The sequence below is a fragment of the Patiria miniata genome, unplaced genomic scaffold (assembly GCF_015706575.1).
Source record: "Patiria miniata isolate m_02_andy unplaced genomic scaffold, ASM1570657v1 HiC_scaffold_7, whole genome shotgun sequence".
NCBI lineage: Eukaryota > Metazoa > Echinodermata > Asteroidea > Valvatida > Asterinidae > Patiria > Patiria miniata.
Genome location: NW_024037074.1, coordinates 45,164,226 through 45,188,022, shown reverse-complemented (window position 1 = coordinate 45,188,022; position 23,797 = coordinate 45,164,226). Strand labels below are relative to the sequence as shown.

Sequence of the window (23,797 nt, the reverse complement as noted above, 5' to 3'; positions counted from 1 at the left end):
GCGGGGAAATATGTATATGTATGCATGGGAAATTGCCCACTTGCCATGCGCTGCAGGAAATTATAACCCGTACGTTCGTCTTACAACCCGTATGTACGTACGCCTTATAACCCGTAAGTATACGACTTAGTAGCTGTACATGTACGCCATGTAAATGATAACCCGTACGTACGGGTAATAAATCGTACATACGGGTTATTCAAGTCGTATCATCGTACGTACGAGTTATAAATCGTAAGTACGAGTTATGGCGTGCGTACGAGATATATGTTGAACGTACGAGTTATAAGGCGTACGAGCGAGCTATAAGTCGTACGTATGAGTTATAAGTCGTACGTGCGGGTTAGGAGAGATAAGACAGACCATTTCTTTACTGATCGGAATATGATAGACGAAGTTATGTTCTCTGAAATGTTATTACACAAGAAGATGAAATTCGGCTGAATAAAACCCCTTAATAAGTAATTTATAAGACAAGTGGCGTGCTGCCTTGACCGTTCGTTGAGCATTTTGTTTATGAACGTCTTCATACTGTATTCATTTGCCTAGTTTATATAATTTTACCTGTGTTTACCATTAGTTGTTTACCGTGATACAATTCGTCTTTGTAGACTCGTACTCGACAGCTGTTTGTGGCTCAAATTATTGCACAAAGTTCTGCTGGTATCAGTGGACAGACATGTTGTTGGAGTATTATGGTACAATGCTGGTCGTCTGACATTTAATTATATGTTGCATATTGAGAAGGTCTAACCAGATTACACCAATATTCATGTGGTTGCTAGGCGTCCATACTGCTGATAGAAAGTGGTCGTACCGATAGCTGAAGTGCAAGTAAACGGATGGCCACGATTCGGAATGACATGCGGAAAAGACAACGTCCTTAATTATTAGGGGATGAAAGGTTGTTATTTACAAGTCTTACTATCGTATTCCTGTTAATGTACCCTTAAGGAGACAATTTTCGTCATAAGTTTCACCTGAGGGAGACACCAGACATCGGACATTTCAATGTCTCCCTAATGCCACAAGTCCTATTTAGAGGCAACATTTTAGTATCGCAAATAGGCTAGATCGATTGCTCATGGTCCAAAACGTAAATTTACCAGAATTCGTGGGGATAGGATGAGGGAAATTGGGGTTAGGGGTCATTAAAGTTGGAAACATTTTGTGCACAACCTTATGGGAATGTTCCCTAAGGTACCGTTCCCCATTGTATGTCGTAGGTACAAGTTAAGGCGTACATTCGAGTTAAGGCGTATGTACGAGTTATACATGTATGTACGTATACGCCTTATAACTCGTACATGCGACTTGTATCTCGTACGTAGACGATACACCTGTTTCAACCAGGACCTGCAGCAAAAAATCTGTGCACATGGGAAAGAATCACAAACCTTTGTCGATTACTTGGGTTTCAGCGATCACATGATGATAATACACCATGAAACACTAAAATGTAATGTTGCAGTAACGTGGTATGCCAAATGTCACGGATTTGAAGGGAAAAAAGCAAGTCGCTTCATTCTACACTGAATAAATGTTAGGTTGGTTTCATTTTGACGCTAGACCATAGAATGTGAAAAACTGATTGGATGGCTGTCCTGCAAGCAACAGGCCTAGCCAGAAGTGGCACTTATCTACATTCATACCTCACCCGGGGGGACTAACAAGATATATTTTTTCCTTCTCATTCGGAGGTTTTGATATTTAAACTCGTATCTTAGGATTGAGTCTAGGAACCAACAAAAAAGCAAGTGCAAGTTCGATTAAAATGTTGACCTGCGATTTGATATACAAAATAGTGGCTACTAATAGACTCCTTTAATTAAAGCACCTCTGATTTGTTCGATTGCACTTTACGAAGTTTGGAGAGTGTTCTCGGACCCGACATTTACACTTTATCTCAGCTTTAATACCACTGGCAAATTTCCCTGCTTTTACCCTCTCCCGAGGTGCCAAAAAAAAAAACGAAACACGAGGCTTTCCATTACTGTCAAACGCACGAGCGCTCCCGCCGACTCTCCTACGGGACGCCCCATCCAATATCACGGGCCGCGTTTCATCAGCCTAGGCGTCGAAAATGATGAAGAGATGCAGCCTTTTCTTTTGACGGCTACTCGAAATTAATTCCGTCAGCCTGTTTTTTTTTTCTTCTTCTTCAGCAGGTGTAAGGGGAAAGGAGGGAAACGAAGGGGTGTTATCAGGTTGTAGAGTCTCGCTTGGCATTAATGCATGATTTACCTCGCCCCTCAAAAATAGGCAACGGCACACAATGTTTGGATTGGGTAATGTCAGGTCAGTAGCGCATGAGGTGACACTTTCTTTTTTGCCCTGCGATATAAAGCGATGCCTCGCGACCCAGTGTCGGCCTATAGCATACAATAACGTTGCATCTCTCTCAATATGCATCTGTACCAAACGAACATGTTTACTTCACCTGTTTGAAACCATGAAACATGCACGCGCATCCGATACGCACAGTCACGTGTGTGTGTTGTCTATATCTTTTTTTTTAACAACTATCCATTGAGCAAAGTCTTGTAAGGTCCGGTAGCTGAGATCTATTGATACGATTCTATTACTCACTTATTTCTGAAGAGTGAAACTACCTGACGATTTTCATAGAGTGAAACTCTAAACTGCCACATGTAGATTGAAATACTGCAAAACGAATCACTTCAGAAAAAAAACTCTAGAGAAAACTCAATCTACAAGATCGAAAGAAATTCAATCTAAATCGTTTCGTATTTTCAGTCGGGTGGTGTAACTCTTGGAAATAAGAGATTGGGACTATATATATATCCCACACCCACAGACTTCCCCAGACATTGTAATTTGAAATGTGGTAGGCACGCACAGGCAGTCCGTTTGGTACCTGTTCAAACATTCTTGTTTCTGGAGTGCACACATTTTGAGAACTACGGAACAAACTGCTCTTGAATTATCGCCAAATTCAAATGTGTCAACAGCAATCGAAAAGGCGGGTAAAGTGCGGCCTGGGTTGTTCTAACAGACTCCGGTTACCAAGTGCTGCCCGCGGTGGCAAGAAGTGCCTCTTCAGAGGCGGGCAAATGAGGACATTTTGGCGAGAAGCGTGTTGCAGGCAGCCATCCGTCAAGCGTTCCTTGGAGGGGCTCGGACTCCTCCTGGGAAACGCTCTTCGCACAGTAGCCGGGCTCGAGCCTCGAACTGTGGGTTTATGCAGCGTGGCGAGTCTCTAGCTTGCAAATGCACACGTGTTTGTCAGTGTTGAAGAAAGTGTTGACACATACATGTACATGTACATACTTATCCGAGGGCTTTATAACACGAGGGACATCGACAGTCCACTTAAAAATTAGGTACAGCATGATGATGTGAAGAATGGGTTAGCTGTTAGAAGTCAAGGCTTTGTGGCTTCAGTCTTTTATTTTTTGTGGTGGGGTCGAGTTTCTTCTGTCTGCTGCTAGGGCATGCCTTTCATACGTTTCGGACACGTTTCTTCGTACTCTTAATATAGACCCTAGTAATAGAAGTATTCTTCAATCTGTATTTCTAGCACGCAAAAAGAAGAGATGCAGCCTCTTCTTTGGACGGCTACTAGAAATTAATTCCGTCAGCCTGTTTTTTTTCTTCTTCAGCAGGTGTAAGGGAAAAGAAGGGAGAAGGAAGGGGTGTTATCTAGTGACCCGGGCAAGTAGGCACGGACAGGTTGTAGAGTCTCGCTTGGCATTAATGCATGATTTACCTCGCCCCTCAAAAATAGGCATCGGCCCACAATGTTTGGATTGTAATGTAAGTAAGGTCAGTAGCGCGTGAGGTGACACTTTTTTTTCCTACGATATGAAGCGATGCCTGGCGACCGAGTGTCATCTCTTTTAAAATGTATCCTTACCAAAGGAGTATCCTACACCTGTTTGAAACCACGAATTTCAAACATGCACGTGTACACTGTATGTCACGTGTATAATATTGACTATATCTACACTGTTATTCGGTTGTGTAAAAATTAGACGGTTATGTACCATATGAACCTAGCAACCTGTTGTGTAAATTGTTGTTTACACAACTTGTGTAAAATATTACACAACTTGTGTACAATTTTACACAACTTGTTCATTTTTTTTTTACACAACTGGTTGCTAGGTTCATATAGTACACAGCCGAAATAACAGTGTATTGACAACTATCCATTCAACAACGGTCATTTAAGGTCCGGCAGCTGAGATCTATTGATGCGATTCTATTACTCACTAAATCCGAAGAGTGAATATACCTGACGATTTTCATAGAGTGAAACTCTAAACTGAGATGTAGATGGTCCCACGGAGTGATCTAATGGAAGTTTCCCATATGATGGGGGAGATATCCTTTTAAGAAAATCCTGCATCCAGACGCAGATCCGGATCGCTTCTAAAATCTAATCGATTTGTACTTGTACAAATTGACCACGCCTATAACAAAAAACTTGAAAATCCGTCCAGAACTTGTTCGAGTTATCCTGTTGACAGACAAACACACAAACTAACCAACCAACCAACCAACACACACACACACACACCCACACACACACCCCCACACGCCGGTGAAAACATAACCTCCTAGGCGGAGGTAACAAGAGCTGTGTTCAGCCATAGAGCAAGTTTATAGGCTTGTGTCACTGGTCACTCATGACAAGGCGATTTATACAAGTAGCTTGTCACAGGCAATACCTAGGAAGAAAACCACAGGCAACTTTATTCCGTTTTATGTTGTAAAGAACTGCGTTAACCTACGTAAGTCTTTGCGGATTCTGTTACATCTTGCAGGATCTTGTGAGTCGCCTCCAAGTTGCATGTAAAATTTGAGTTGGCCCTATATTTTTGGACATGCATTTATTTTCGCAGCCCTGGGCCGTCCTGTGTGAATCGCTCATGATCTGTCCCCAAGTGCACGCTAGATTCATTAATGCCACTTGTCGTCGTGACCGTGTCCGTCACGCTATGTAGGCCTACATCCCCTCCGTTTATTTGCCTTCCGTTGCAGATCAACTGTTGCAGTGTTAACCCGATACTGTGCCTCCCGCCAGGACACTCTTGCTTTATTTCTGCTTCAGTGACATCCAAACGCATGGGTTGTTTACCCTGGGAGGAAGCGCAAGGGGCCAAGTTTAATTAGCTCCGCGAGTCAATACGGAGGGAGTATCAATTCATTCCCGGGAGAAATTAAATTTCCTTGAAGATGACATAATATATGATGGTCGCTTTTCTTTAAGCCCGTGGGGTTATGAAGTCTTGTTTACTTTTTTTTGTAAATTGAAGGTTTTTTTCTTTGTCATAATGACAAGCAAAAAAAACCATCAAGTTTTATAACTTGTCCAGGGTGTCATGTAAGGTATGTGTTGTCATACGAACTGGCGGGATGCCGCGCATCGCGCGGCACCCGCTTGCTGTGTGGAGTCATATACTAATGTACTAGTTTGACCTCTATTTGCATGTTGACCCCTATTTGCATGTTTTGCGTAATAGCAATACGTTTCGAGAATCATTTGCCCATAAGCTGAAAAAGACACCATTTCCCTAGTCATCTTTCTAGTGTAAGGATGTTGTCCCCTATAAGCCGACAGTAAATGGAAAGATATAGTCAGCGGGAGAGACGGAAGCGGTCACTGAGTCTACCGCAACCCCGCTCGCCCCGAGGTGTCGCCTTTATCACTGATGCCATCTTTAAATTGCAGTAATCCGCCACGTCGACGACTGCATTAGTGTGCAAATGCCGTCTCCTGGGGGGATTCGAGGTGGGAAATCTTCCTCCCTTTTCTTGCCGACTGATGGACGTCGCGGCAGTAGCGTTAATGGCGGTCTAATATTATCCCCCGCATCTTGTAATCTGCCGATGATAATCGCGAACGGGGAACTAGTTCTTGTCGTAGTTTATGGATTGGGTGTTGAAAAAAAAAACAGGAGTAGTGCGCTGAACCGTTTTGGCTGCGACGCGTGCTTTTGGTTATTTACCTTGCCCAAACAAGTGTAATTGCGGACCGAGGGCATTCTAGAGCCTTTTTTTTAACATGACTTGTGATGGCTCTTGAAGCCGACCAACAGAAGCCATCTGCAGGACCTCAGCAATAACTGCGACTAACCTTAAAACGTTTGATAATATAGGAATCATGTTACATTGTTAAGCCGTAGTTACTTAAGAAGATTAACGTAATGGCGAGAATTTGCTGTGTTCTAGATAAAACAGGTCGGGTGCACAATTTTGTTTTGGACTTTTTGGCTAACTTAAGGTTCACCAAATTTCAACCTTAGCCTATACCTCAGTAGTTATCTTGTAGTGATGTAAAAAAAAAAATTAAGAGTATTTGAAAACGCGTTTGGTTATTTTACACTTTGATCTTTCAAAGTAGTTGATTGCAACTTTAGTTAATAATTCACTTTTTTAAAAAATAAAGGGTTAAAAATCGATTATGATGATCTTTGGAAAAACATAAAATCCCCCATCAACCGACCGTACGGAGATACCAGCAATACTATAATATATTTATAAAGGTTTTGACGTCACTTATAATGTATAGCATGGTTCCGGCTTTATTTTATTAATGATCAGCACAGCGTCCATTATGTTGTCTGTTATTGGGGATTTCACGTGCTTTTGTCCCAAACCTTATGGGCAAAGGTTTCACCAAGATACCGATGAAATAAAGTGGCTGACAATACAATCTACAGTAGCTGTAAAAAAAAAAAAGCGCAAAATATTATTCTAACGACCGAGACCGAATGTACTCATGTTAACAAACAGCTTTTATGTTGTGCCCAGCAAAATGCTGTTCTCTATTACAGCCAGTATGGCTTTGAGAAACGTCTCACCAATCGTTAGCCTATTGCTCACGATTACTCGAGTGCCTCGTACAATGCCAATGTTTACAATGTATACAATTTCACGTCGAGCCTCGTCCCTTGACGTCCAATCGCAAGTTTCATCCAAAGAGAAAAACAGCGAAGTAATACCGCCAGTAGCCCCGCGGCGCTGCAATATAAAGTTTGCCCCTCGTAGGCGTTCTTTTAAACGACAGCGCTATTAAAACACTTAGTCAAGTGTCTGAAAACAAGCAGATGCTGATATAAAAAAGATTAAAAAAATCCTCCCTGGCAAGTTCTATTTGATAAGGATCACGCCTTAGGATGTGCGGAAATTATGAAGGAGTGAGATCCGCCGTTGAGATGAGATCGGACAGCTGGCACCTGAAAGGTATTGGAACTACAATGTATATTAAAGTGCTCAAGAAGTATTTTGTAGCCGGCAACATTATAGACACAAATAGTGGAAAAGTCTGCAGGGAAAGAGCTTAAATGGGTGAAATGCAGGTTGTTTTCGGACCCTCGATATCTGGGATACTCAACGGAAGATATCAATCCATAGTGTTTTTCCTGATGAATTCATGCTCATGGAGAAATGTATCCACCACTACCGTCATGCATGATTCTGCTTTAAAAACGCGTATGAAACTAAAACCCGATGAAGGCAAGCAACCCACACGAGTTGAAACACCATACAGTGCATACGTTCTACGAAATTAAATGACATCAATATGACCAACTGACAAGGTGGATATAATTCGGCCATCTGTCTGAATGTTTTTCTTTTAGAATTCGTCAGGTCTTTGTATTGTATTGTATTGTATTGTATTGTATTGTATTGTTTTATTTTCCATTTGTCACAAATTAATATAATGCTAATGCAACAGTTTATGTACTATACAACAAAAACTAAACTTAATAGAATGCTAATACACGTAGAACACTTTGATCAATTAAACATAAATGGTGACAGATTGGGGAACCAGGAAAAAAAGCCTAAGCTTATACAGAGCCTGGTCCCGTTTGTGAATAACTTATGAAATAAACAATAATTAAAGCTATAAATGAATATCAATAAAAGAATTTCACACCTGTTTTGCTAAAGCACATGTCTCTCTGGAAACAAAACATTGTCAGGTCTCAATTTCAGGAAACAAACAATTACAATTAATAGACTCTATCAACATATTTTAAACCTACGGCAACAGCTTATGGTTAATAAGTAGCGTCTTTGTTGAACACCGAGTCTAGACATTGCTCAGATACAAAATTACTAAACCTCAGCCATTCCGATATGAATTGCTTGTATGCAATGTCACATTGCCTTTTCGTGCAAAAGAAACATAAAGGTATTCAGACAAAGCACACGGTGAAGAAAATTGCCAAGAGTAGGCCTATATTTATATGACAAAGACCAACACTAAAATATTATATATTAATGAATCTGACTTTTAAAAAGGAGATAACCTATACATTTTCAGGGATATATATAACCAAAACCACATCATCTCCATACAGTCAAGGAAGCGCTCAATAGAAAAATATATATTCCGTTGACAAAACTGAACGGAGGTGTCGGTGCCAGCACTTGTGCTGGCTGTTCTTACTCACATCTGACAGATAATGTTCCGCCCGGAGAACTGATATTTGAGTTCATCGTAAAAAGTCACAAAGGGTGACGGGTTTGTTTACATCGTGCTCGTCCAAATAGCATAAACACTTCAGGCAGCGTTCGGCTAGGCTTGTCCGGAATTAATAATGAAATATCTTGTTTGTGTCCAACGGTCACGTTCATTGCTTGCAAATGAAGCAAAATGAAGTCACACGTCAGCCGGCAATATGTGAGATATTTAGACCCGCACATTTTACGATGAAGTAAAAAGTGAAGGGGTGGATATGCGGGGTATACTCTAAATAAAAAGAAAGGCCCTGGTCCGATTATAGCCTTATGGATTTGACCCAGAGTCCGGGTTCTATTTGGTATAACTCTTTTCAGAGTCGAAATTGACGCTTTTCCGGGTCAAAATAAAACCTCCTCTGGATCCGCGCCAGCAGAGCAGTTTCATTTTGACCGTGCAGGCACGGATCTTGGGGTGTGGGGGTGTGGTAGCCGCTTTTTTAGGGGGGGTTCCCCCTCCTGCTCAGACGTCCAAAACAAATGTGTTCACGGTTTATAACAGCTCTCTGCGGACAATTTTTATACGTCATCTAAACGGCATCTAAAAAACAAATCGTGGCATTACATCTGGACTCTTTTGGGGCATCTGTTGAAATTTAGTCAGGAAAACGCAGGAAATTAAACAAAAGTTAAAGGTTGATGTCAGATGCGAACGGTTTAGATTGCCGCAGTTAAAAGACTGGCCTCTAGTCATGTAGTTCAAGACGATACTGTTACAAAACAACTTGTGAAATACTATTCCCCCCGAGGTGTTGTATAAAAAGAATCTTGTACTTTACGGCTATAATTAGCCTATCCATCTTCGACGGGGGTGAATACGGCATAACCGGCAGTGCCTGCTTGCATCACCTGGTCACGTGACACTTCATCAATTTGAAGTGACGGAGCGAAGTTATTTGCTGTTTGGGCAAACAGCTCTTGTTTTCGTTAAAGTGTATTTTGTTTTCTTTTTTCTCCTTTTTCAGACTCCTCTCCATAGGGTTTGTACACAATGTTTGTCTTCTGCCAGAAGGCCGTACACTTTGGCACTTTCGTAAATATGATCGACCTCAGACTTGGCACATACTTTAAGACCACCACCCAATGATGGTCCCCGAAAATTTTCGTTACGATGACGTCATCAGGTGTCGAGTTACGTCACATTAAAGCTGCATATTTCTCCATAGGGTTTGTACACGTTTTTATTGTACAAGTACATTGTGGCACTTTCGTAAATCTGATCGCCTTCAGACTTGGTACACGCATAGACCACCACGCGCAGATTGCCACAAGGATTTTTGTCATCATTACGCCATCATGTGTCAAGTTACGTCTCATTAAAGGTGTATTTTTCAATAGGCTTATCTTCTGAAGTACAAGTCCGATTGGGTTGAAACTTTGTAGGTAGGCCTACAGGGACGTGTTATACAAATAAGTTACATTATGATGACGCCATCTTAAGTCATGTGAAGTCACATTAAAGGAGTCTTTTTCAGACCTATATGTAAGGAAATATAGGTCCTAATTGGTTGTAACTTGATATGTACCTATAACTTTTTATTGTTTGTAAATATTGAGCGACATTTTGTATGGGCTTCTGCAAGCGCATAAATTGAAGCCGTGATTGGCAATATATTTTTGTCAAAGTTCTCCTAACACCTAACCTCATTAAATAAGAAAAAGGCATGTTTAGGAAGTAGGCCTATTTTGAATATGAATTGTTTATAGAATTTTTTTTTTTTTTTTTGGAACTATAAATGCCTCGAACAGTGCCTCATTGGTTACTTTTTATGACACTGAATTCACCAAAACTCATGACACTAACAAGCATTCTTCATTTTACGATCATACTCTAGGTATTATCATGTGACGGAGCGCGTTAAAAATGTGACACTTTTCCGAATGAAGGGTTACCCTTTGCCGATACTTTCAGCATGCATCTCTCTCGAAAGCAATACTGACCTTCTTGGTAAGAGACAAAAACGGGGCTTCATAACTCTCGTTGGCGTCGCGTCTCTCCTCCCCAAAACCTTCCGACTAATCAATTCAGATGTTTCACCCTCGTCCCCAGTGGCTTCTGGCGAACAACCTGGGAATGGTCACAGCCGATTTACCGACCGATCAATCAGGGACGAGTATGATTATTCTGAAATTCGTATCAGACTGCGAACGCATAATGCCTCTACCAGAAAAGACTGTCCGAATGCGCTGAATACTAGCACTGTATGAGAGGCAGTCAGTGCATGCTGCCCATGTCTTTAAAGAGATCGGTAGGGTTTCAACAATTTCTGTTGAGCTCTGGAGTTCTTGACATTTTCCGACCGGCAACGGTATTCTTTGTTTGTCAACCAGGAAGGTCTCTGCCAATCAGGGGCGGATCTAAAGGGGGAGCCTTAGGCCCAGATTACCCAATAGGCACAGTAGGCACTGTGCCTAGGGCCTACGAAAAATACCCAAAAATATGGGGGCCTACAAAAACTTGGAGAGGGCCTACGAAAATACTGCAGTGTGCCATAAAACACATAGGCCTACCCACACACACGCGCAGAGAAAAGTTTTTTTTTATTTTATTTTTAGGTCTCTCTCAGAATTTTCGATTTTACCAACTGACGCTGTACAGCATGTATGCATAGGCCCTACGTATAAAATGTACGTGTAAAGTCTGTCGTTCTGAAGCACGGTGCCAACCATGGGCGTCGATCGGTGGGAAACGGGGGGGGGGGACTGATGTCGTTCTCTAACGATTTTCGTCCCTGAATAAAAATATGTAGCCTACATTTGATTCTATAGCTCAGAACAGCTGATTTAATGACTCCAAACTCGAAAAAGATGTTTAAATAATGATCTTGTGCTAAAACTTTGGCAGTCGTCAGAAATTGCCTCAGATCGCACCACAGGGCGCCTAGAAACCATTTTTTTTCAGGGGCCTTAATAAGCGGGCCCAGAACCCCGCGCCGTTTAGGCTTCGCACTCGCACAATGAGTACTGATCAAGATACACATGTATACATGACATTGGTATTGGCTACTTGAACCACGGCCAAGGGCGGACCCCGGGGGGAAACGGGGGCCATGCGCCCCCCCCCCCCCCCAAAAAAAAGAACCCATTTTTTTTTAAAGTAGGCCTAACGTCGCAATAAAGGCAGGCATTATGTCAAAGTGGTCAGAAATTGCCTCAGATCGCACCACCGAGCATCTAGAATCCAAAAGTATTTCGGGGCCTAATAGGGCCCGAACCCCGGGCCGTAATTTTTGGGACCCACTTTTTGAGGGGACCAAAATTGTTTTGCCCCCCCCCCCCCCAAAAAAAAAATTGTGTTCTGGATCCGCCCTTGACCACGGCCACATTAATTATTAAGCAATGAGGCTGTGAACACATTTTGAAAAATCGCCACTGTCCTTGCTGTCGGACTAATATTTATTTCACGAGGAGTGCGTTAAAACAAACCCGGGAAGCTACATAAATCTTGTTGGTTACATATTCACACCACTTTAGGCCTACAACCTCAATTAAATGACGAAGAATGCACTCCAGTCAGTGTATTCATTATATCGAACGATCAATTTTGTTACAATGAACTGATTTCCATTTTTGTTAATAATGACGATGAATGAATATAACATTATTTTAATGAGACAGGTAGTTTCTGCATAGATTAATTGTAATTTTCCCCTGACGTTGTTTATCGATAAAGTCAAATGAGATGTTAATTGTTTCAATTTTTTTAAAGGGCAAAATATATAAAAAAATCTACCTTCAACCTGAAAGCTAGTTCATATGAATAAGAATGCATTCATGCGTCATATAATGCACTGAGACCAACATGTCACATTCGCCCGTTCAACCTGACGAGCTGGACAATTCCACACGACCTTCCATCGTAACACGCATGGGGAGAAATTTCACCTATTCATGGCAGACCTCGAAATTGATATAACCATCATTATTGATCGACAGCCCGTCGTAGTTCCTGCATTTTTTCTCTTTTATTACAGGCAAGGTCTGTTCTGATATGTCAATTATTACATACCCAAATAATAGCGTACAGAAACGGGCGCTAGCCGCATTGAATTGACCTCACAATTATGATTTCGGAAGTAAAATTAATATCAGATGAAAGTAATCTCCTGTGTTCTCATGGTATGGTTTTAATTCACTTTATTATCCATGCTTTGTTCGTGTCCAATGTTATTCCGCTTGTCGTAAAACAATTTGTTCGTGGAGTTCTTCAATTTGAATGTTCATACTAAATTCATAAGTTTACGTATTTGTAATTTTCAAGATACAGCCTTACCATTCAATATAGAATATACCTACACAAATGTGATGGTACTATTGCATTGCCCAAGGCTGATTAATTATTGTGCTAGCATGCTGTTACCAAAATTGAAATTGAAAACTGTTGTTTTTTTCTCCAGTAATTATATATCTGCGTTGCGGCCTTGTCTCGTATTTCAAAATTGATCAAATCCAAATAGAAAACAAAGCATCCTCGTACAATGCAAGCCGGTGATGCGACATTCAATTTCATCCATTCTCGATTTTGTTTTTTCCACTGAATGCGCCGGTAGTGAAATTGGAGACATCATTCCCTGGGGCTGGCGAAGGTGACCTTATGGCTTGAATTACTGCAGAAACAAATACAGAAAAGGGAAGAGAAAAATCAATATGCTTTTAATTCTTGAAATCATAAAACTGAAATTCCTGGGTCAAATTATTACATCGATTGTGCGTGGTTGCATTTCGTTGTAATGGAGATTCCTTTCAGTGAAAACCAACAAACACAAGTGACGTACGGTACGTTTTGTATAGGCCGGATGGATATATAAGCCTGCAAGAAATAATCTGATTGGAAGGTTGAATTCAACAATAGCTTCAGTGTTGTAGGCTTACATGTGCACTGGGATAAAATAAGTAGTTTCTAGGTTAGTCTGGTTCCCTGTCCCCATTGTCCTTTGGACACACGTGGGGACAGGTATAGCAGTGTCCCTGAATATACTAGGTGGCTTTCCGCTTAATTTATGCACATTATATGCATGACGTGTAAGTCTGAATCCCGCCTCCTGAATTCAAAATCACAAGAGGAATGTTTGCTTGCAACCAGCCTATTGCAAAATGGCAGTTAGGCCGCGCCACGAATGTACAGTTTCGGACTGGTGATGAGCTTCGAATTTTGCTGAATTCGAAAGTGTCCCTGGCAAATATCAATAATAAAGAGAGGGAAATTACTGTTCAGTATTTAAAACCAGTGCAGTTGAAATGCTTGAAAGTCGCAATTGCCTTCATGGACTATAATTATATATGGAGGCACTATAACGATTTGCTATAATCGTGTGTTCATTCACCGTCCATGCACAAAGCTGAACAGCGATTCAAAAATATACAATCATGATGCGCGCGCAGAGGTGATCCAATCAATGGCTTCAATTGGAGCTAAGTACCGGTCCCCTTATTTTTTTTAGGGGGGGGGGAACAGTCTATTTCTAGGCGAGTCATAAACATCAGTTTCATTAATAATTGATATTGCTCTGCACGTGTACAGATAAAGGTTCTTTATAAGCTATTTTTTGCGTGCTTTGAGGGAGACTCAACGCGCAGACTAACAATGTGACTACAATAAAAGACATTTCTTTGGGGCATTTTGTGCGCATTTTGGTCGCAGGAGAATTGGGTGCCGCGTGCGAATTGTGAGGAGAAAGGTAAACCATCTCAGAAATAGTTGTTAACTATTGTGGTCCCTGATTATTCTGTTAGCAAAGCAGTGTCTCTGTTTCTGGACACAAAATGAATCCTGCTCCCAGTGACAACATATAGGGAGTTGATTACTTCAAGTATCCAGTGTTCACATAATCTCTGATAGGACTATTCGAGTCGAGAGAATTCCTAATACCTGAACTCAAAATGGCTAGGCTTTAGTGTAACATAATGCACAAAGTCTGTATAATTATATCCATACAAACTGAAGCCACGGATGCCATTTTGTAATCAAATGTAGGTTGCCACTACTGTCTCCTTTTCTATTCTCACTTTTGAATTGTAGAAAATCCAGCTCAGGAGTTAAAGCACACAGAGGGCGCCCGTCCTCTTTTCCGTCAGTCTTTCTGCTTCGCCTAGAAACGTTTTTAATTACTTTTTTTTGCAAAGAGGGCGCTTCTCACATCACACTGTACCAGAACCTTAGCTCACGGGTGCTAGACTAGTATGGCTTTAGACGAAAATAAAGCGGGAGTGTCTTGAACTCTTGATTGGTAAAACGAATAATTGATGATTGAACGGATGGACGTCATCTTTCACATAATTTATAGGTGACCGTTTAATTTCAAAGGTGTGAAAACTGCACGGTTTATTGCTGGAAAGCGGACAACCTCGATCCCTGTCAACAAGCTACTTAAACAAGTTGCAAACGCTCATGTAAGTCTTACTAACGCCGCTGTTCAATGATCGCCAATTAGCTAAGTCTCCTCGCCATCAAACCGAACTGACTAAACGGTTTTGTCTCAAGAAGCCTAAAAAAGCATCTCCCAAGCAGTAAAGGGATAATGTTTCACCTGTCTAACGCTATCTCTTTGTCCTCTTCATCCTTTGAGGGGGTTCCGATTTTGCGCAGTCTCTCCTTAGCAACCTCGGCCATAATGGCGCGCATTTCCGGATTCTCCTCCAAAACTTTAAACCACAAAAAGAAGAAAACATATTTACAAGAGCATTGATCGTTCAGCCGATAAAAGCTCTAAGAGTAATGTGTCCCACACCTAATAAAATCCATAGCTTTTGCAATTTCAAATTCAAGATGAGAATTTTTGGGGGGAGGGGCTTGTTGTCGATAAAGATCCAAAGTAGAAACAAAGTGGCGCACCTTCCTCGAAATCATCTTTGGCCAGTCTGTAGAGGTCGCAGGTCGATGCAGCTAAGACAGATGCAACCCGACGTTCATCAATTAGCAATGAAATCTCTGGAGGAGGAAAGAAAGGCGTTCAATTATCCACAGGTGATGAACGTCCCTAAAAATGGGACTGCCACTATCAAGATTCTTGTTGCTATTCGTAAAGGAGATTTTCAAACCTCGGTTTTGACTCCATGCAGCTTAGGCTTAATCTCTTCCTTAGTGAAAACCTTCGCGCTGTGGCATTGTGCTCTAAAATAAAGTCCAGTTTGCCTATTTCCTTAATTACTCCGACATTTCGGTAAAAAAAAATCATATTTCACAAGTTCTTCATTCAAACATAGCCAAACACCTGCCCCTGTGACAAGAACCACACGTTTGTGTAATAAAATCCTCATAATAAGTTGAGCCGGCCTCGCCGCAGGACATGGATAATCAATCATCCTGTCAACAAAACTAGTCAGCAAGCTCAAGTCACGAATCCCGGTACATACCGTTATTTCGTTTAACCGTTTTGGATTTCCTCAAAAACAAAAACAGTAAACGAACCATTGACCGTTTTGTCGTTTTACAGTTTTGTAAAACGGTAAAACTTGGATTAAGTCACGGCTGTTTGCAGTCGTCTGACCATGTGCAGGATACAAACTAAATTTGATAGAAAACAGTTGAAGTGTATTTCTATATCAAACGTGTACTGTAGTTCACAGAACGATCATTGGACGTGGGTGTAAAATGATAGTGAGACGCATGTCAAAAGCAAATTTGAAGCTAAAGTTTGCCCCATGTTAAATGACATTTGCATGTCCCGAACTGGGCCTTAAATTATCCGAAATCGGACCGGAGACAGAGCCAGAAAACTGCTCTGTAAACAAATGCAGTGTTTTCAAACACATACCTCCAAAGTGGTCCCCGTCCTGCAGGGTACCAACCACCCGGTTGTTCACGCATATCTCCACCATGCCATGCTCGATGAAGTACATGGCATCGCCGCGGCTGCCGGCCGTGATGATGACGTCACCGGCTAAATATACCTCGAAGTGGAGCTTCTCGATGATGTCAATGACGAAGCTGGGGCTGCCTTTGCTGAGGAATTCCGCTTTCTTGACCAGTGAGCGCAGGTGGTGCTGCACAATCTCCTAATTCCGACACCGTGGATAAAAGAGAAGAATCTTTTGCTTTATAATAATTATATGTGGTGTCCGTCCGCGAATTCATCTTCGTAATAGAGCATGTAAGTTGACCTCAAAAACCAAAAACCCAGGTACCAAATGCAGGTGACATTCAGCATACTCTTCGGCACAATTAACTGTTTTAGCGCATCTATATATCTGCAGGAAAACGGCGCTATATAGTCATGTATAGGCAGGCCTATATAGTTGGTATTTTTTATAGAATGAAAGTTAGTAGTTAGTAGGATTTTTTTTTAAATACATGTTGTGTTTGTCGTAATGGAAGTGGGCCTATTTAGTCACTGCATTGTCGTTAAGCCAAATGAAAAAAAGAGTAAGGAGTCTGGTTGAGTGCCAAATAGGGTGTGGTCATCTCAAGTTCATTTTGACGACGCGATTGGAACGTAACATATCGGACCAGTTCTACATTTTCGTGGAAGTAGACTTTAATACGTACCCTCCTCAATGGTGCTGACTGTTGTCGCAAAATGGCGTCCTCGTCAAAGTATTTTCGCTGGTAGCGGTGCTCGTAGTACATTAATACACGCTTCTGTGTGCTGGCTGGTATCTTGCGGTAGCGCATGTATTCCTTCACTTGGCATATCTTTGCGGAATAAATATAGCGACTGAAGTCACCTCTACGTAAATCTGGCTAACAACAAAGTGGCTGGCAATTTAATTCTACTGAATTAAGTGCATGTATATCCTATCCTGAACTTACGTACAGGTACGGTTTGGTTGGGACGAATTGGAAAACTTCTAAAAATAAATCAGCCACTTTCAAGGCCAGCTGCTTTATTACCTTTTTCATTGTATCTGAGAGAGTTTACCAATTCCTATTGGTCAAGAGCCCGCGTAGGTAGTTTTAAACCGCTGGTAAAACACCGCTGCGTTCTGCGCCACGTCGCGCAGTACGCGCCACGTCGCGCAGTACGCGCCACATGCGCACCAATTTCCATATACATATAAGGAGATTTTTAGCACTACGCGTGCGAGGTACATACCAAAGACGTGGTATGTCGAATTTTTGATTGTTTTTTGTTTTATGACGACATCAAAATGCCTTCGGGAGAGGGGGGTAAGTTGCCCCGCTTAATTCCCCCCCCCCCCCTGTGGATACGCCATTGTTTTAACAGTGTAGTTGCGTATCCGTGATGATAAGACTTTTTTTCATACGGCGTAAAAGCTCACATAGAGAGTATACAGTAGAGTTTGTGAAATTGCATCACTCATTATACGCACTGAACGCTAAGTTGTCTTTTCCTGACGCATTATGACGGGCACTTGGATTTTCAACCGTACCTTTTCGTTGTAAATGCGCCCGGATGCGTCGATGGAGAGCAGCAGCGTGGACATGTTACCAATAAAGAGCGCGTAGAAGGTGGCGCCTATCATCATGCTGAGTGTGGCGCACCACATCTCCGTCAGGTTATGAGGGGGATGCTGCCCGAAGCCAATGCTCAACATGTGGCAGATAGCCTTGAAGAAGGACCATGAATACTGCTCCCACTTGCTGGCATTCTGCGAAAGTCATAATATGTTGAGAAAAGGTGTAAGCTGTGTATTTGTGCTCCCAGATGTTTCAAGGTAACATAAATATTTTGCGAAAACCAAATTAAATGGGTGACGTTTGGGATGCTCAATTGTGGCAGCAAACCGTGCACACTGGTCCTTTTCTGTTGTTTGTGTCATTTCTGAACATGCGCACATAAGTCATTGGCTTATAACATAACATGACGCAGCAATTGAAAAGGACCGGTGTGTTTGCTGCCACCGTGCGTCTCAAAAGTCTCCCATTGCATAAGTGCCTTTTCGGTCCGGTTTTTTGGTTGGTTTTTTTTGGACAGCGCAATGGACACAAAACAGATAATCGTATAACCATATAAACGGTATGTTAACCGTGAAGCCGTGTAACCAAGGCAGCCTTAACGACGTCATCAGGACCTGGGGGCCAATTTCATAGAGCTACTTAAGCACAAAATTTGCTTAAGCACAAAAACGTCTTGCTTAATAAAATCAGGTTACCGGCCAAAACTCCATGCGATTGTTATGCTAAGTAACAACAGCTAAATACCAGTCACAAGCAATGTACATCACATGGAGTTTTGGCCGGTAACGGTTTACCTAATTTTACTAAGCAATGTTTTTTCGTGCTTAAGCAAATTTTCTGCTTAAGCAGCTCTATGAAATTGGGCCCAGATCCACACTGGGGGGGGGGGGGACACACACACACACAAAACCTCAGACACACACACAAAACCCGCCAAGTGCATCAGTAACAACGTGCTGCATTACCTATTATGTCCGCCTGTCCGCAACAATCGAACTAAAACAAAATCTGGCTGGCCTGACCCCCCCCCCCCACCCCCCTGCAAAAAAAACCTGGATCCACCCCTGTCAGGGTGGTGTTTTTCATGCCATTACCCTTCACGATATTTCTTTCATCAGTTTGGGTATTGCCTTTTAGAGTCTGTTAACCTTGGTGACCAATTTTTTTTGGGGGGGGGGAGCTGAACACTATTTTAAAAAAATCGCCACAGATTTCTTCCCTTTTTCCCATTAGGAATTTCCAGATGATCCAAAGAGGCCGCAGTGGAATTTTGAGTCTGACTAACCTCGAGCCCGCTGATGACGACCCAGCTGTCCCTTGGGAACCCCTGGAAGAACGGAACCAGAAACTGCATGCAGCCGTTCCAATGGATGATCACGAGCACCAGGAGAACGAGGTTGGTAATGCGAATTAAGGCGCCCTCCACATTCAAAATCTAAAAAAAAAAAAGGCGTTAGGGAGCATTTAGAATGATGGTGTGTGCACGTGATACGTATGCGCATGGGAAAAATGGTAGCTGGTTAAATTATTAATTATGTGTGGTTATTTCACCAAAACTACATAGGCCTATATAAACTTAACATTTGGACTGTGCCAGATGATTATATTACACGCAAAAAGAAGATTTAACAAGCAACTTTCCCCGAGCTGCATATACGTATGCATAATGGTCCCTATTTGCATTTGACTGCTGAGCCAAAAATGTCATGTCGCTAAACGTTCAACTTGTAGTTGTGTCGCAGTGAAATGTTGGATGTAATTTTGTTTGGAAGTAAAAAAAAAATGTAGGCGCCGGTATTTTGCACAAGATGTCAACATCAAAGCTTTTATCAGAAATAAGTGGAATCTAGTTTGTAATTTGTCAGGAGATTTCACAAAAGGAAAAAAAGAAGCAGATAACTTTCAAACTTTGAATTGAAGACGTCTCGCACCTACAATCTCCAATCATATGTTTTTGGAAGAACTGCAAATCGTTCAAAATGCAAATTTCTTTCGTAAGCGGTTTAAATCCACGAAGTCGATTTCATTTTCCAGCATGCAGAATGGCTACATTGGGTACATTGGGAGAATCAAATGGATTATACTGGTAAAGTCATTTTGACCGGTTCTGTAAAAAAAAAAATCTAATTTTTTTGAGAGAAGAAAGAAAGAAGCGGATCTACCTCTTCAAGACGGTGGACGTAGCGCAGCAGACGGGTAAGACGGAGCAGTCGCAAGACACTCAAGATTTTGGCCAATCTAAGAAAGGAACAGGTTTCATAAAAACGCCACATAATTGTGTTTGATGAAAAGTGCAGTAGGATAGGCAAGTTTAACATTGCAAGAGGAGCAGTTGTCTTGAAAACATAGAATCACAGATGAAGCATCAAAAACAAAACTGCCAAAATACAGTATTACAAAAATGAATGTGACAGATGGAACGTTCCGTGGGACGCTCCATCTATCACATCATGAAATTATTCTTACTATTGCACTCGCAAACATTCATTATTTGTATCCTATTTTGGCAGTTTCTTTTTTGAATGCTTTTGCAATTATGGCGTTGATTACCTTTGATCTCTGATCCTTTATCCTACTTTTTGGTATAATGTGACAGATTATACCGTCGCCGACGTTTCTAAAACAACAAATATTTGCCACAACGTGCTACCTGATTGCCCGAAGTTTCAGCGCAGTTTGGTCGTAGTCGGAGTCACCGCGGAAGAGCAGGTAGAAGTAATCCATGGGGAAGGAGGATGGTAGATCGATCAAGAACCAGCCGCGGAGATACTTACAAGCGATCGTTCGACGGTCCAATATGACCTATACAGAGAGATGTTTGAAATGAAGAATTTTTAGCTTGATGTAACTCTCTCTTGAAGACAACTTTCTAAAACGTTCTGCGTTATGACCCAACGGATATGGGGAAAATTCACAGACATGAGAGAATCAAACAATGTTACCTCCTCGTTTTGATGATGAACAATACCGGTGAAGAAGTTGAGCACGATGTCTGCCATGAAGAAGCTATCCGTGACGCAGTTAGTAATGCTCCACTGCAGGGAGAAATCCTCACTGAAGAAGGCGATGTTGATGGGGAGAATGACCAAAGTGATCGCCATCAGCAGGACCATGAACAAATCCCAATACCATCTGGATCACGGTTGGAAAAAAAGAAATCCTGACTTGTTGCATGCAGAGATCAACTCAAGACTTCTGAAGTTGCAAGGGATGGAGAGAATTGAATTTCATGTTGAGGCAAGCTTGTGACCGAAGGTACGCGCATACGATTTGTGTACTAGCTTGCAAGTCGTGGAGTACTGTGGCCTCGTGTTTAAGGGCACTGGATTCGTGGTCTGCGGATAAAGCTGCGGGTTAATGTGGGTTCGGGTCCAGCCTAGGGTCATGGTGCGTGTGCCCTTGTGCAAGGCACTTTGTCACTCATTGCTTCTCTCCACCCAGGAGTAAATAGGTACCTGTGAGGGCAGATCTGCATCGCTCAAATCTGCATGGCGACGCCCTTGCACAAAACAGGCACTTATGGTATACCTGAAGTTGCTGAACGGGTGAATGACGAAGCTCTTGATATCCTGCTGCCGCTGCTGCTCCTCCTTCAGCGCTTTCTCGCTGCGATAGATCTTCTTGACGAAGTCCTTCTCTGCGGCATGAAAGAAGTTTTCCCTGGTGAAGGCCGCGCCGAGGGTTGCAGACACGGACGAGCGGCGAGGCCTGGGTGCGGTGGCCGTGGCGGGAAGGGAGGTCAGGGACTGGAGCACGTCCAACTCGCTCCTGGCCCGGTCCGCTGTCAAAGAAACCACCTCAGGAAATTGTATTACGTTCTCCGATTCATTTACCAGGGTAGATGAATCAGTTTTCAAAGAACGCGTGCTTCTTGAGGCCCTGGCTGAGAAAATCATCTCTCAAGTTAAATGATGTTTTGGGTCTCCCCAAAAAAATTGTGCTAGCAGATAACCTGGTGTGTAACAAAGAAAATGCAATCTTCAAAGCAAGACTTGCTAAGTCGTCAGTAGCATCACTTGCTAACTCCTTTGCAATTTAAATCAACAATGGACATTATTTTCGAACGATACCTTGAACGTCCCCATCGACCTCCAGCACGTGACGATCCGATTTGCCACGGCCACCGGCATGACCGACTCTTTCCTCCGGACGTGGATCAAGGGGCGAGACCTTGTTGATCACGATCCAGGGGCGGCCCGTCAAAGACATGTATCTGATCTATCGCCGGCCTGCCTTTCCCACAATTTTCAAGCCTGCACCACCAATCAGAATCGTGGGTCCACAGTCACAGGTGCTGCATTGCAGATGGCGGTGATGCTGCGAGTTTGTGGACTGTACTGTCTAGAAATTCTGGCAAAGGGCCAGTCCGCCTCCTTTGATAACTTCCACGACCGGAGTCATCCTGTCCCCATTTTCAAATGACAGAGAAGATGCACTGTATTCCCAACCATAGAGCTGTAGGACCTCCAATTGACTTGCGAAAGCCTTCCGTTGCCGGGGTAATGACATTCTTTCGCGCGCTGTATGGTGTAAGTGACGTCACAATCAAAATGCATATTCAAACATGACGTCAACAAAAGAGACCTATCCTGCGCGCAGCTTGCAACTTACCACCACGCCCCGAGACAATGATTAAGCCCATAGAGTTATATTTAAAACTTAAGCCCCGCCCAAGGGTGTTTCGACCAATCACAGCCGATGTAGCGTGAAATCCGACTCCATGATGATGGACTCATTGGAAGCGTTGCGCATGCATCTGTCGGTGGGGGCGCTGTTCAAAACCCACGATGTACATTCGGGCAAATATGGTGCTTTGCGATACATGCGCGAAATGTTAAGAAAAGGCATCCGTACCAGCCGATTGAACCCAAAAAAAACACAACTTATTTTTAGAAAGGGCACTTGTTAACAAAAGAAAGGCACTTTTTCACAAATATTGGGGGTGGGGGTAATAGCTGGTGAAAAAAAGGGCATTTGAATGGAAAAGGGCAGTCTTTAAAAAATATTGCCCCCCCCCCCCCCCCCAGCTGGCTACGCCTATGAGCAATCATGCACCATACGGAAAATTGTAAAAAAAAATTCTAATGAAGGTTTCATTGGTGCATGGCTTTTCATTTAATATTTATTACCTGGTCTGTAGCTTGTAAACTCATTGACTTTTTTTGAACTGTGTTGAAATTCTTAGGCCAAAAAGCCAACGACAATGTTTTTATCGGGCATTCAGTCAAAGGGTTGTATCTTGAAACGGCAACCAGTATATAGTATGAACTTTTGTTTGACGAGGGCGAGTCATGGCTGCGCGACCCTAAAATGTTTGTTTTTGATTGAATGAGTTGAAGTTTCTCGATGTAATGTGGTTCAATAACTTCCAAGGGTCGATGCTATCAAATCAAATGTTGCCAACTATCAATCGAGGGATAATAAGTTCAGCGTTATTTTGGTACCAAAAGGATAATCTTAAAGTGACCATAAGACCATGCTTCACGGCCAAGGGCGGATCCAGAACACGATTTTTAGCCCCCCCCCAAAAAAAAAATGGTCCCCCCAAAAGTGGGTCCAAAAATTTACGGATTAAAAAAAAATGTTTAATTCTAGATGCTCTGTGATGCTATTTCAAATTTCATGTTTTTAGGAAAAGATGATGGTGTAAGGCCAACGCAGAGGATGCCTTTTTTTGCGACGTCTTTTGAAAAACTACTTGGGGGGGGGGGGGGAGGGGGCACGGCCCCTTTGGCCCCGACCCCCCCTGGACCGGCTTTGCCTTGCCGGCCCGTTACAAAAAAAATAAAAAATAAAAAATAAGTTGCGTCACGTCACGCCGTGTGTTCGTTTGCATAAATACGAACTTCCGGATTTCTACTCAATATTTGTTTTCTCATAAAAAAAATATAAAACTTTGGCCAAACCTAATAACAACACCAGCAAACATTCACACGATTG

At 42.3% G+C, this 23,797-nt stretch overlaps 1 protein-coding gene across 1 annotated transcript; it reads right to left on the bottom strand.

Moving 5' to 3' along the window:
* Positions 1-15,022: 15,022 nt before the first annotated feature.
* On the bottom strand, positions 15,023-22,352 carry LOC119745219 (potassium/sodium hyperpolarization-activated cyclic nucleotide-gated channel 3-like). The gene is made up of 11 exons (XM_038221443.1): positions 21,928-22,352; positions 21,386-21,638; positions 20,800-20,989; positions 20,508-20,659; positions 20,020-20,095; positions 19,143-19,292; positions 17,830-18,048; positions 16,985-17,131; positions 16,254-16,494; positions 15,332-15,427; positions 15,023-15,141 (listed from the first exon to the last, which is right to left on the bottom strand). The coding sequence occupies exons 1-11, from the start codon at positions 22,064-22,066 to the stop codon at positions 15,023-15,025; spliced, it is 1,782 nt and encodes a 593-aa protein (XP_038077371.1). The 5' UTR covers positions 22,067-22,352.
* Between the last annotated feature and the right edge of the window lie 1,445 nt (positions 22,353-23,797).

Coding starts and splice junctions, on each gene's coding strand:
- LOC119745219 (XM_038221443.1), bottom strand. CDS start 22,066: ATGTCTTTGACGGGCCGCCCCTGGATCGTGATCAACAAGGTCTCGCCC. Junction 20,660..20,799: donor TTCATCATCAAAACGAGGAG/GTAACATTGTTT, acceptor CTCTCTGTATAG/GTCATATTGGACCGTCGAAC. Junction 16,495..16,984: donor AGTCAGCACCATTGAGGAGG/GTACGTATTAAA, acceptor TGTCGGAATTAG/GAGATTGTGCAGCACCACCT.